General features: G+C 39.7%; 2 protein-coding genes across 2 annotated transcripts; both read right to left on the bottom strand.

Annotated features, from left to right (window-relative positions):
• Positions 1-575: 575 nt before the first annotated feature.
• LOC110612668 (F-box protein CPR1) lies at positions 576-1,661 on the bottom strand. Its single transcript, XM_021753446.1, has one exon. It carries the CDS (start codon positions 1,659-1,661, stop codon positions 576-578), a length of 1,086 nt encoding a protein of 361 aa, XP_021609138.1.
• Positions 1,662-2,841: 1,180 nt separating this feature from the next.
• On the bottom strand, positions 2,842-3,999 carry LOC110612667 (F-box/kelch-repeat protein At3g06240). Its single transcript, XM_021753445.1, has one exon. It carries the CDS (start codon positions 3,997-3,999, stop codon positions 2,842-2,844), a length of 1,158 nt encoding a protein of 385 aa, XP_021609137.1.
• Positions 4,000-14,658: the final 10,659 nt, after the last annotated feature.

Below are 14,658 nucleotides of genomic sequence, written 5' to 3'. Positions count from 1 at the left end.
ACCATTGGAATGTTCTCGTAATAAATTTTCTTATATTTATATAATATAGTTTTATCTTAATAATTTTTTTATAATTATTAACTTTTTAATATTGAAATTTCATTTTTTTTTATATATTTTCCAAAAAAGTAAACAAGAATATATATACTATAATTTTACACTAAAAATGGAAATAAATAAAATCAAAACAAAAATTGAAAGCAAAACAAGTACTGTAGAAGAAAAATGAAATTCTGATTTTAATTAAAAAAAATTAAATTAACGTTTTCTGATTCTCACCAAAAATTGAACCGGAATAAAACCACGCATAAAAAGAAAAATGCAGAGAAAAATATGATTAATCATTACCCAATAAAGAAAGCACCAGCTCATATAGCTATTTTTAAAGCAAAATCAAGACCATCACATTATAATTATAAAGGGATAAATGTCTCTGCAATTCTTAAAACTGTTGAAGTTGTGAAAATGGATCCTTCTATGACTAAAAACAAGAATCCTGAATCCATTAGACAAAAAAAAACTCCTCTATTAATTTCTCTCATGTCTCTTAACCCTCAGAAGAAGACCCAGCAATCTCAAAAATCAAAATTGATTGGAACAAGGCTTCTCACACAAATATTAGCTGAGATTCTATTACACCTCTTATGCTGTAAAGATCCAAAAATTGCAAGTTTCTTAGTACCTTCCTTCTCTAAATCACACAAGAGAAAATATTCACTATCTTGAACAACCAACAAGGCTTCATGGCCAGTTTCAGTTTTCGAATAACACAAAGGTTTCAGATATGGGTCACAAATTTTATAATACATTCCATTACGAAAATGGGAGACATAAAATAATTTAGTCCAAGATTCCTCTACTCCATATTCTTTCATAACCCATATCTCACAATCCCATGGATAACTTATGGCGAGGCTTCCTCCAAGCTCCCCCAAGTACATGACTAAATCTGTACTCCTTGTACGAGGTTTCGGCAGCTCGCAGAAACTCTCGTTATTCAAATTGAATGCAAGTATCACTTTATTATCAAAGTAACCTCTGCGATTAACCACCCAATGCACTGATCCTCCAGCAAAAACGCCAACGGAATCATGTCTATTATCATTAATAATAGAACAATCAATGAGGACATCAGTCCTTGTTAAAGAATTTGCTTTCAAACTATAAACCCAAAATGTCGGATGGTACATGAAAAAGAGTTGAGTTATTACGATCACCTTGTAGTCATCGTTCTCAGCATTGTAGCCAAATCCACGCAGCATTTTATCATCGCTTTGGCAGTGATCCCAAAATCTTGGTAAATTTCGGTGCTTCTTCGTTGCTGGATTCCACAAGGTCAGATCTTCACCATTATATATAGCGAGCAAGCCATTGCAAGAACCAAAAACATCTCCGTGGAACTTATGATGAAGCTTCATCGGATGTCTATTTGATTCTGATGAGTCTAAATCAATCGCATAAGTAGAACCCTTGGGCAAAATTTCATGAATAACGAGGCTACGATTTGTGCGAGTTTTTATGGATCGATTAAGATGGAGTTTGATGAAATCTGGACTGTCAATACAGGAACAACATGTTTTTGACAAACATCTGAAGCGTAATAGACTTTCAACAGGTAGACGACATAGAATTTCAACCAGAAGATCATAATCGAACTTCATCAGAGAAATAATATTGGAATGTATAAGGCGACTAATGGAAGATGATAAAGATAAACCCTCGAGAATTTTGTTCTGAGCAGATACTTTAGGGTTTTATGATAAAGGTTGCCGGTCATCTTATCACATTGATAAATAAATAAATAAATAGAAAGGAAGTTTAGCTTTTTTGATAATGAGTTAAGATCAAATTAATTATATAAAAAATTAATTTTATTTTGATATTATTAAACAAGACAATTTTAGTTTTTAATTACCACTAACTTTCATGCATATTTTTATTTTATTTTTCTATTAAAATTTAAATACAAATAATCTTAAATAAAAATTAATTTTATTACTAGTAATTAAGAAATAATTATATTTACACTCATATATTTAGTCAGAGATCATTTCCATGCCATTCACTAGATTTACCGGTATTCATTCATTTTTGTTTTTGTTTTTATATATAAGAAATATCTTTTAATAACTTTTCATAACATATAAAAAATAATAAATTTATTTTAATTAAAAAATAAATTCATCTAAAAATATATTAAAATATATTTTAAAAAAAATAAGAGTGGAGCAAAAGAATTCCATCATAAACGTGCTAATTTGCTTATTTACCGTAAAACAAATTACATATTTGGTAAAATTACAGATTCAAAGAAATAAAAAAAAAGTTATTAAAAAATTTAATAGAATCATATTATTCATATAAAATCTTAAAAGGATTTGTTTGACAATTTTAGAATTAAAAAAAAAAAGGATTTGGTTGATTAATGAATTGAAACTGACTTTGCATCAAATTGAAATTGCTTGTTTAGATTTTGAGTCAAAATTGTAATTTTATTTCAAAAACATAAAATATTTTAAGGTTTAACAACTATATTTAAGTAAAATTTAAAAAAAAAAAACTCCTAAAAATTTGTATTTTAATCCTCTGAATTTTAAATTAAAATCTTGTCCAATCAAAAATACGAATAATTTAAATTAATATAACAATAACATATATTGATTTAGAAATAAATTAAATCGATTTAATGCAATCATCTAATTTTTCAGAAATTAGAGTTAGATTTACTTGTAGGGATGTAAATGGGTAGGCTACCCGTAAAAATTAAACTAAAGAGACCATGAATGCAGCAAAGAACAGCACAGCCACTGGCATTTCAGCCCAAAGTTAATGGGTCTTTTTCTATGCAATCCCAGAAATAAATTCTACTGGAACAAGGCTTCTCACGCAGATATTTGCTGAGATTGTACAATAATAACCATGTGAAGATCCAAAAATTACGACTTTGCGAATAGCTCCCCTCTCGAAATCATAAAAGCAAATATATTTACCAGTCCGATTAAGCAATAATAAGACTTCATCTCCAGTGTTTTTTCTTAAACAACATAAAGCTCTAACATCATGTGGAGTAGGACGATGATATTCTGAATATTCGAACCAATGATATTTACTAGCCAAATACTCAAACTTTTTGATAAAACTCCAAGACTCCATTACTCCATATTCTTTCATAATCCATACCTCATCCACCCAGACTGCCCACGATTTATATAAGGCGAGGCTTCCTCCAATTTCCTGCACATGAAAGAAAAAATATTCATCTTCCATACAAGCTGGTCTTGGCAGCTCAAAGAACTTCTCATCCCCAAGATCAAATGCAAGAATCACTCCATCTCTAATATTTCCTTTGCGCTGAACCACCCAATGCAGTGATCCACCAACAAAAACACCAAGGGGTTCAGTATCATGGTATGAGCCAAAAATAGTATAACCAAGGAGATCTTTGACACTCGTCAATAACTTACCTTTCAAACTGTAAACCATAACTCGCACATTGTTTTCCATGTAGTGTTCAATCATAACGATCAACTTGTAATCATCGTTAAGAGCATCGTAGCCAAATCCATGCAGCATTTCATAATCACCATAGCAGTGACCCCAAAATTTAGGTAAAGTTTTGTGCTTCCTTGTTGCTGGATTCCACAAGAGTATGCTCTCACCATTATACATAGCAAGCAACCCATTGCAAGAACCAAAAACGTTTCCGTGAAACTGGAGATCACTTCTATGCCGTTGGTTAGATTCACTGATATAAAGCTTCAAAGGTATATGTCTTGATGAGTCTAAGTCGATAGCGTAGAAGGAACCCTTTGACTCAAGTCCATGAATAACAAGGCTACGATTGAGGTCGGTTTTGATAGTGTGCTTTAGATGGAGATTGATGAATTCTGGGTTGTCAATACATGAACAACATGCTTTTGACAAACATCTGAACCGTAGGAGAGTCTGAACGGGCAAAAAGCTTAGAATTTCCATGAAAAGATCATAATCGAACTTCATCTTGGAAAATTAAGTTGGATGGTATTAAGAGATGGTAGGATAAATTAAATCAGAATGAGGTTCTGCTTTATTTATAAATTGCAAACTTTAATTACTTTTCCTAATTGATTTTGACAAGGATTCGCACTTGAAACTCACAATCCTAGAAGATCTCTATTTATTTCTTGCTTTTTTCAAATTTAAAACAATAAATAAAATAATATTCATATAAATCTTCCTTGATTTCTTTGACAATTTTAGTCTTAAAAAGATCAGGTTTGATCCTTTTACCTTTTTCAATCGAGACATTTTACTATAAAAATCTTTGCATAATTATTTTATATGTTTCTATTAAAAAATCAAATATATGGGATCTGACATTTTCCAAAAGTTTTTGGTTGATGATTGTATAATCTAAGACTCTGCTAGTAAGCTTTAATTAGGAAGTAAGCAAAATCGCTCTATCAATAGGAATAGGAGGTGGAGTAATGTGAGATTTTTTTTTTTATTTATCTTTTATAAGGTAAAATTTTTGTATAATTTTTAAATCTCAATAAATTTATTATTATTATTATTTAAAAAAATCAATCACCTATATCTTGATTAAGTATAACGTATTTAAACTTTTAAAATGAACTATAATACATAATAAAAATGCATATTAGTAAAATAAAATATCCAATTCTTTTTTTCAAAAATAGTGATTAGTGTTATAATTTAAATAGGATAGTATCACGAGTTTATATTAAAAAGGAATTGGTTTGATCCGATCAAGATCTTTCACCATTATGATTATCAATACAAAATTTCATTTTGTTAATTACGCTTATTTCGCTGAAATTTAAATCCAACACAATCCTAAATAAAGAATGCATATATTTATGGATATTTAGTATAATAAATAAATTTTTTTTTCAGGAATTAAGTTCAATAGTTTATGTTAAATGTGGTAATCAACATTTCATTTTGGGATTTTTTTTCAAATGTAATTTAAATTAACAATAATGAAAAAGTAAATATAATATTATATATTGTGTATTTTTTAAAAATTAATTAGTCTTGCTATTTTATTAGTGTTTTTATGTTGGAAATTTAGAATTATTATTCTTATTGTTTTAAAAGATATACAAGAATATTATAATCTTCAGAGCATGAGTTTAAATCTAAACTTAATAAAAATAGATTTTGAACTAAAAATGAACGTCAAAGTGAAGTTATTTAAGAGTAATAATATGATAATGATAAATCTTATTGAGATCGTAATACCTTGTGTAAAAGAACAGAGAATTTCATGACACGTCATTCCATCGATACTGTAATACCCGGCTAGAATCCGGCATCGGGATTCCTGCCTTCCGGCGGAATCTAAGGTGTTGGATCTCTCTAGAAGGGTAGAATGTGTTTTCTAAAAATGTTTTCACACGATTTCATGGTTTTAAATGAAAATGAATGGAGTTTTGAAAAGAAAAGACCAAGGAGGCGTTTGCCAGGTTCGGCCGCCGAAAGTGAAGTTCGGCCGCCGAACATGGAAAGACTTCGGGAGCGCCTTTGGCCTCCGAAAGTCTTGTTTAAACGAGCCAAGGTTCGGCCGCCGAAAGTCAAGTTCGGCCGCCGAACATGCATGAGATTGGGGGGCACGTTAGGCCGCCGAAGGTCTTCGACCAGGCCACCTATAAAGGACCCTCAGATCGGAAATGGGTGAGTTTTCTCCCCATTCTCGAGCTCAGGTGAGTTTATGCCTCCCTTTGGTCGTTTTCGTGTTTTCTCTACCCATCTCTCAAGTTTTTCATGATTTCTACCCTTGTGTTTGAAGATTTAAAGCTTAAAAGGAGTTTTGGGAGCTTGGAGCTTTTGGAGCTTGGATTCTCCACACCTCCGAGTTAGGGGTCACACCACCCTTGATCTTCAAGAGGTAAGTGTAGATCCTTGCTTCCCTAGTGTTTTCATGAAGTTTTATGAAGTTTTTGATGGTTGAGTATGGGTAGATATGCATGTTAGGCTTTATGTGGGTTTTATACCCAATGTATGTTATGTGATGTTTGTGTTGAGGAGTTTATGTTAGTTTATGCTCCTTTATGCTTGTGGGAGTGAGTATGCATGATTGGGAGAGAGTATGTGAGGATTTGGGGTGTTTTGAGTTTGGATTTTGGCTTGGCAGAATCGGACCTGTCGTCCAGAGGGGACCAGGTTCGGCCGCCGAAAGGAGTTTCGGCCGCCGAACCTGCATGGGAGGCAGTCTTTAGGCTGCCGAACGTGCCCCCGAAGGAGGGACTTTCGTTTCTGTCCTGGGGTTTCGGCCGCCGAACCTGCCGCCGAACTTACCCGAGTTTCGTCTCTGGAAGGGACTTTCGGCCGCCGAAGGTGCCGCCGAAAGTGCCCTGTCCAGCCGTTTCTTGGATATTTTCCATGCATGTTTAAGTGATGTTTAGAGGGTTTTTTTGGGGGTATGTTTATGAGTTGTTAGAGTATGTTTGGCACCTCATTCGAGTCCACCTGTGTAGGATCGGACCCGAGAGACCGAGGAGGCCATCAGTGTTAGCAGTTGCAGAGTCAGTCAGCGTCTGCTAGGAGGTGAGTAGAACTAAACTTAATCTTTTATGCACAAAAATCTAATGCCTAAAGCATGAGCATGCATCATGATTATGTATAGTAGGTTGATTGCACTAGTTCACGAATATGTTGCATTGCATTATTTCATGTTGATGCTGAGGTAGGGTGGACCGAGGCGACTTCAATAGCCCATATCTGTCACGAGTCTTGTCTTAGTCCTTTGAGAGCCGGACGAGTACATATAGGAAAGTCCATGTGAGCTCTCTGTGGACCAGACACCATGTCATGTATATTACAGGCCTTTGTGAGCTCCTATGGGGGAGCCGGGCACCGACAGAGGGATTTTTGATGTCATGTCCATCCTCTGAGAGGAAAGATGCATGCAAAAAGACAGACTCTCAGAAACCAGGGTCCGTGGGGAATAAACTTTGCATAAGCCCCGAGACGGACAAGATTATGTGATTTCTCTGTGTTATGACGCATTTCATGAAAGCATGTAACTAATGAACTGTTTTCTATGTTTCTACTCACTGGGCTTTTTAGCTCACCCCTTTCCCCTAACCCCAGTGTTGCAGGTTTAAGTCAGAGTCCAGAGGCTGCAGGGCAAAGTCAAGGTTAAGATATGCATGTTGTAATAGCTTAGATTATGTTTATGTTTAGTATGTTAGAGTGGACATGTATTATAAATTCATGTAAGATAATGTAATGTTAAGTAAAGTTGTGTCTATGGATTAGTTGTGCTTGGCCCTATAGACTGGTTAGTCCCTGTTAATGCATGGTTATGTTTATGTTATATGTTGAGTTGAGAACCAAACTTGAGGCATGTAATGTTACCCCATTGGAGTATATGATGAGGACTCCAGTGGAGGTTTTATGATTTTATGATGTATGTTTCATGTCAGGATACATGCACAGGTCAGGTTTGGGTTCAGCAGATGTTCAGTTTCCATGTTTTTATGTTAAAGCTTTGATCATGTATGGGATTTGACCAGGTGATAGGAGGTATGTTTGGCTTGCTACGGGTCCCGGCGGCCTTAAGCCGATCTGGATCCTAGCGCCGGTGGCGGTTCGGGCCGTTACAGAGGGGTATCGGTTTCCGGGTCGTTACAGATACCTGAGCCAAATATATCACTAATACCATTGTAACGACCTTGAAACTGGATCGCTACCGGCGCTAGGATCCAGATCGGCTTAAAGCCGTCGGGACTCGTAGTAAGCCTAACATACATCTTGTGAACCTGTTTAATCCCATAAATGATCAACAACATATATAAAAATTTTAAACTTTTCTTTTCATTCATAAACCAAACTCAACCTGTGCATGCACTATACATAGACATTAACATTAAACCCGCCTTGAAGTCCTCATCAATGCTCCAATGGGGTGACATAATCATGCATTAAGTTTGATTAAACATAATCATCAATAAACATTTAAGATCATGTATCTAAAAAGAGATTTACAACATACTATGGTCAAGCACACTTCTAAACCTCAATATCATCATTACATAACTCAACATTACATTTCAATATCCATCATGTCCACTACTAGCTATTACATGACCAAGACTTTACTCTATCCGACCTCCTGCTCTATCCTGTACCTGCAAACCTGGGGGTTAAGGGAGAGGGGTGAGCTATAAAACCCAGTGAGCAAAATAATAAAACATTTAATTTAAATTTCATGCTTTCATAGAATGCAACACATCACAAACAATTCACATCAAGGATGAACTTGTCACCAATAGCCCACTACTGAATCCAATAGTGCCAGGGGCGTAGACTGGGTCTCGCTGGTCTTTCTCTTATATTACATTCATAACATAACATTCCAATATGCCAGGGGCGTAGAATGGGCCTCGCTGGTCTTTCTCTTACATGGTGCCAGGGGCGTAGAATGGGCCTCACTGGTCTTCCGTACCGGATCATATCATAACGTAGTGCGGCTAAAGAATCATCCAACATTCATCTACATCATCAACATATTATGCAATGCAACATATTCGTGAATTCTAATGCAAACAACCTAGAATATCACATGGCATTCATTATGCATGTATCATGCTCAGAATTTATTTAATTACTTTGAAACAAAATAAGGTATTCCACTCACCTCTGGCTGAAGCTCTAACAGACTCAGAAGCAGCTGAACTCACTGCTGGGGTCCTCGGTTCCTCGGGTCCGAACCTACGCAGGTGGACTCAAATGAGGGACCTAACATACATAAACATGACTCTAAAATACTCTCCAAAACCTCCCTAAAACACCATAAAACAATCACATAAATCATGCAAAGGAAGGCTAAACATGGCACTTTCGGCGACAGGTTCGGCGGCCGAAAGTCCCTCCAGAGCCGAAAGTCATGCAGGTTCGGCGGCACCTTCGGCGGCCGAAAGTGCCCTCCAGAGACGAAAGTCCATTTTCGGGGGCAGGCTTCGGCAGCCGAAAGTTGGCCTCCACAGGCAGGTTCAGCGGCCGAAAGTCCCTTCGGCTGCAGAACCTGATTTCTCTCAAAGGGCAGAAACCCGGCTCCAACATGCACAAATGCCTCCCAACTCATTCAATCATGCATTTTCCTATTCTACAACATGCATACTCAAGCATACAAGCTCCTAGGGGCTTCAAACTATCCTAAACCCCATCTACAACACATCAAGCAATCCACATTGCTCAAAAATATAGTATAAACCTATAAGTTCAACAATAACCTAAACATGCATTTCTACCCCATAGATCTTCATAAAACTTGTTTAAAACATGAAGAAAGGTTGGATCTAAGCTTACCTCTTGAAGATCGAGAGGAAAGACGATCCTAGCTTGGAGGTAGGGAGAAATCAACTCTTTGGTCTCCAAGCTTTCAAACTTGCTCTTTTGCTCAAATATCTTCAAACCAAGGGAAAACTCATAAGAAAAGCATGAAGATTCGAAGGAAGAAGCTCAAAATCGATGAGGGACGGCGGAGAACTCACCTTGGCCGAAAACGGAGAGAAAAGTTCACCCGTTCGGACATGGGGACCCCTTTATAGGTGGCTGGCCAGGGCACTTTCGGGGGCCTAACGTGCCTCCGCATGCATGCCATGTTCGGTGGCCAAATTTAAGGTTCGACGGCCGAACCTGGACTTCCCTCTCTTATGCCTTCGGGAGCCTAAAACACTCCCGAAGCGCATGCATGTTCGGCGGTCGAATTTGGGATTCGGCGGCCGAACCTGGGTCTTCCTCCAAGGCTATTTTCATTCAAAACTCATTTTCCTTTTCATTTAAAATCATAAAATACATCAAAACATTTTATAAAAACAAAATTTCACCCTTCTAGAGATTTCCGACATCCGAGATTCCACCGGACGGTAGGAATTCCGATACCGAAGTCTAGCCGGGTATTACATTCTCCCCTCCTTAAGAACATTCGTCCCCGAATGTTCCTCAACTAGCACATGCAAGGCATAAAACATAAACATTCATACAAAGCACATAAAACTCACCTTAGAAGAGATGAGGATATTGCTGGAGCATGGACTCCCGTGTCTCCCAAGTACACTCTTTAATGTTGTGGTGATTCCAAAGGACTTTCACCATCGGGATTTTCTTGTTTCTTAGCTTTCTAATCTGGGTGTCTAGGATCCTTACTGGCTGCTCAACATAGGTGAGATCCTCTTGGATCTCCACATTAGGCTCACTAAGAACCTTGCCCGGATCTGACACGAACTTTCTTAACATAGAAACATGGAAAACCGGATGGATTCTCTCCATTGAAGCAGGCAAGTCCAGCTTGTACGATATATTCCCAATCTTTTGCAAGACTTCAAAGGGTCCGATGTACCGTGGAGCTAGCTTACCTTTCTTCCCGAACCGAATCACCCCTTTCATTGGAGACACCTTGAGCAATACCAAATCCCCCTCCTGAAACTCTACTTGCCTTCTGCGGATGTCTGCATAACTCTTCTGTCTGCTTGCAGCAGTCTTGATCCTTTCTCTGATGATGGGCACCACTCTGCTGGTGATCTCTACAAGCTCAGGCCCTGCCAAGGCCTTTTCTCCAACTTCTTCCCAGCAAATAGGTGACCTGCACTTCCTCCCATATAAAGCTTCATATGGAGCCATCCCGATGCTAGCATGATGGCTGTTATTGTAGGCAAACTCCACCAAAGGTAGATGTTGCCTCCAAGAACCGCCAAAATCCAGCGCACACATTCTGAGCATATCCTCTATTGTTTGGATGGTCCTCTCTGATTGTCCGTCCGTCTATGGATGGAAAGCAGTGCTAAAATCCAACCTGGTACCCATAGCATTCTGCAGACTCCGCCAAAACCTGGAGGTGAACTGGGGTCCTCTATCGGACACTATTGAAACAGAAACCCCATGCAGTCTAACGATCTCATCAACATACACCTGTGCCAACTTGTCCATAGAATAGCCACTCCTGACAGGGATGAAGTGAGCAGATTTGGTGAGTCTGTCCACAATCACCCATATGGAGTCCAACCTGTTGGACGTCGCCGGTAACCCCACTACGAAGTCCATAGCTATGTTCTCCCATTTCCACTCTGGAATAGGTAGCGGGTTGAGCATTCCAGCCGGCTTCTGATGTTCCAGCTTCACCCTCTGACATATTTCGCAGGCTGACACGAACTGTGCCACTTCCCTCTTCATAGCTGGCCACCAATAAACTTTCTTCAAATCTTGATACATTTTGGTGGCTCCGGAGTGAACGATGTATCTTGCATTATGAGCCTCTCTCATAATGTCTCCCTTTAGCCCTATGTCATCTGGTACACATAAACGGCTCCCATAGCGGAGGATCCCCTTGCTGTCAAATCTGAACTCACTATCCTTGCCTGACTGAACAGTCCTGGCAATCTTCACTAACTCTGGATCCTCATGTTGTTTCTAAGCTACTTGCTCCAGAAACACGGGTGCCACTCTCATCTGGGCAATCAAAGCACCTGCACCAGACAACTCCAACTGTAGACCTTCATTCATGAGCTCGAAGAACTGCCTCACCACTGGCCTCCTCTCTGCTGAAATATGGGATAAACTGCCAAGTGATTTCCGGCTTAAGGCATCTGCCACAACATTCGCCTTACCCGGATGGTACTGAATCTTGCAATCATAGTCACTAAGCAGCTCTACCCATCTCCTCTGCCTCAGATTCAGCTCTCTCTGACTCAGGATGTACTGCAGGCTCTTATGATCTGTGAAGATCTCACATTTTACCCCATAAAGGTAGTGCCTTCACATCTTGAGTGCAAAGATTACTGCTGCCATTTCCAGGTCATGTGTGGGGTAATTCAACTCATGCTTCTTAAGCTGTCTAGAAGCATAAGCAATCACCCTTTCATTCTGCATTAGCACACAACCCAGTCCCACATGGGACGCATCGCAAAAGACTGTGAAGTCCTCATTACTAGTCGGCAGAGCTAACACCGGTGCTGAAGTCAACCTCTTCTTTAGCTCCTCAAAGCTCTCTTCACACTGGTCGGTCCACACAAACCTTTGGTTCTTCTTAGTCAATCTGGTCATGGGAGCTGCAATCTTAGAGAAGTCCTGAATGAACCTCCTATAGTAACCTACCAAACCCAAAAAGCTCTTGATCTCTGTCACTGTAGTGGGTCTGGGCCAGTTAGCTACAGCTTCCACTTTCTTGGGGTCTACCTCGATTCCATTTTTTGACACCACATGCCCCAAGAAAGAGATGCTCCTCAGTCAGAACTCACACTTGGAGAACTTAGCATACAAGCCATGTTCCTTCAAGATCTGCAGAACTAACCTCAGATGATGGGCATGCTCCTCTGCGTTCCTGAAATACACTAAGATATCATCTATGAAGACAATAACAAAGTGATTCAGGTATTGGCTAAACACTCTGTTCATGAGATTCATGAATGCTGCAGGGGCATTGGTTAACCCGAACGACATCACAAGGAACTCATAATGCCCATATCTGGTCCTGAATACTGTCTTCGGTATATCCCCTTCCCTTATCCTCAGCTGATGGTACCCTGATCTCAGATCTATCTTGGAGAAACAACCTGCTCCTGCTAGCTGGTCGAATAGATCGTCGATCCTTGGCAATGGGTACTTATTCTTGGTAGTGACCTTGTTCAACTGCCTGTAGTCGATACAAAGTCTAAGTGATCCATCCTTCTTTTTCACAAATAGCACTAGAGCACCCCAAGGTGAGGTACTTGGTCGGATGAAACCCCTACCTACCAGCTCTTATAACTGCTCTTTTAACTCCTTCAATTCTGCTGGTGCCATCCTGTAGGGAGGGATAGAGATCGGTCTAGTTCCAGGCATCAATTCAATTTCAAACTCTATCTCTCTAGCAGGTGGTAAACCTGACAGCTTGTTTGGGAAAACATCTGAGAATTCTCTGACCACTGGCATTGAGGCGGGCTCTCTCACATGAGCTAGAAAACCCTGACAACCCCTCCTAAGCAGCCTACGAGCCTGTAGGGCTGATATCAAACCTCTAGGTATACCCCTCTTGTCTCCTCTGAAGACAACCTCTGACCCATCCTGACATCTGAACCTGACTACCTTGTCTCTGCAATCCAAGGTAGCACCATGGGTAGATAGCCAATCCATCCCTAGAATGACGTCAAAATCTGTCAAATCTAGAACCACAATGTAATACCCGGCTCGAGTCCGGCATCGGCATTCCTGTAGTCCGGTGGAATCTCGGGTGTCGGAACCCTCGAGAAGGGTAATACATATGTTTTCCAAGGGATTTTCACTTGTTTTCATGTTTTGAAGTGTTAAAAGATTTGAGTTTTAAAAGAAAAGCAACAAGGGAGAAATGCAGAGGTTCGGCCGCCGAAGGTCACTTTCGGCCGCCGAACATGGCATGGTTGCGGCTTCACGTTCGGCTGCCGAAGGTGGTCTGGCCAGCCACCTATAAAAGGGCCAAGGGTCGGTGGAAGGAGGTTATTGCTCCTCCACTTGCAGCCAGAGGTGAGTTTCAGCCTCTCCTACGTTGACTTTCATGTTTTCCATGATTTTCATCAAATCTTTCAAGAGTTTTAAGAGTTTTGGTGACTTATGAAGGTTTTGAGCAAAAGAAGCAAGTTTTGAAGCTTGGAGCTTTGGAAGAGCTTTTCTTCATATCTCCACGTTAGGATCCTTCATCCTCAAGTTGTGTAAGAGGTAAGTGAAGATCCTGAGCTTCTTTGATGATTTTGAAAGGTTTTATGAAGTTTGTATGGGTAGTTTGCATGTTTAGGTTTAGGTGAGGGTTTTTGGTGATGTGTGGTGTTCCAACATGATTAAGTGTTATGTGCTACGTTTGTTTGGGGTTTTAGGGTAGTTTTAGACCCTTGGTGCATAGCTATATGGATATGCTAGTTGGGAGTAGTTGATATGCATGTTTGTAGGTTTTTGGGCAAAGTTTGCATGAAACAGAGCAGGGTTCTGCCTTTCGGGCAAAACCAGGTTCGGCCGCCGAACCCCTTGTGGAGGCAGTTCGGCTGCCAAAGGTTGCCCCCGAAAGCTAGGCTTTCGGTTTAGAAAGGGACTTTCGGCCGCCGAAAGAGGGAGTTCGGCCGCCGAAAGTGTGTGAGTTTCGTCTCTGGACGAGACCTTCGGCCGCCGAAGGTGCCGCCGAACATGCATGAGTTTCGTTTCTGGAGTAGGGTTTCGGCCGCCGAACCTGCCGCCGAAAGTGCCCTGTCCAGCTTTCCTTTGCATGTTTTATGTGATGGTTTTAGGATTTTTTAGAGGGGTTTTGGGGAGTTTCGTAGAGATGTTCTTGAGTGAGTTTAGTCCCTCATTTGAGTCCACCTGTGTAGGTACGGACCAGAGGAATCAGGGAAATCAGCAGTGAGTCCAGTGTTAGAACCTACAGAGTCAGTTCAGAGCTAACCAGGTGAGTGGAATTTAACTGAATGTTTTAATATGACAACTGAATATTTTATCATGCTTCATGCATCATGAATATGCTATAGGGTGAGTGCATTAGTGTACACAAAGATGATGCATTGCATTTATCCTTGTACTTGGCATTGCTCCTTGTACATTGCTTATGTGAGACGGCACGGACTTCGTGAGGATTCATTAGCCCTCAGAGGAAAGACCTGGAACAGCCCTACGGGGACCAGGCACATATATAAAGACCTGGAACAGCCCTACGGG

Source organism: Manihot esculenta, chromosome 4 (assembly GCF_001659605.2).
Source record: "Manihot esculenta cultivar AM560-2 chromosome 4, M.esculenta_v8, whole genome shotgun sequence".
NCBI classification, from domain to species: domain Eukaryota; kingdom Viridiplantae; phylum Streptophyta; class Magnoliopsida; order Malpighiales; family Euphorbiaceae; genus Manihot; species Manihot esculenta.
Note: the sequence above shows the minus strand (reverse complement) of the source record. Positions and strands in the feature narration are given on the sequence as shown.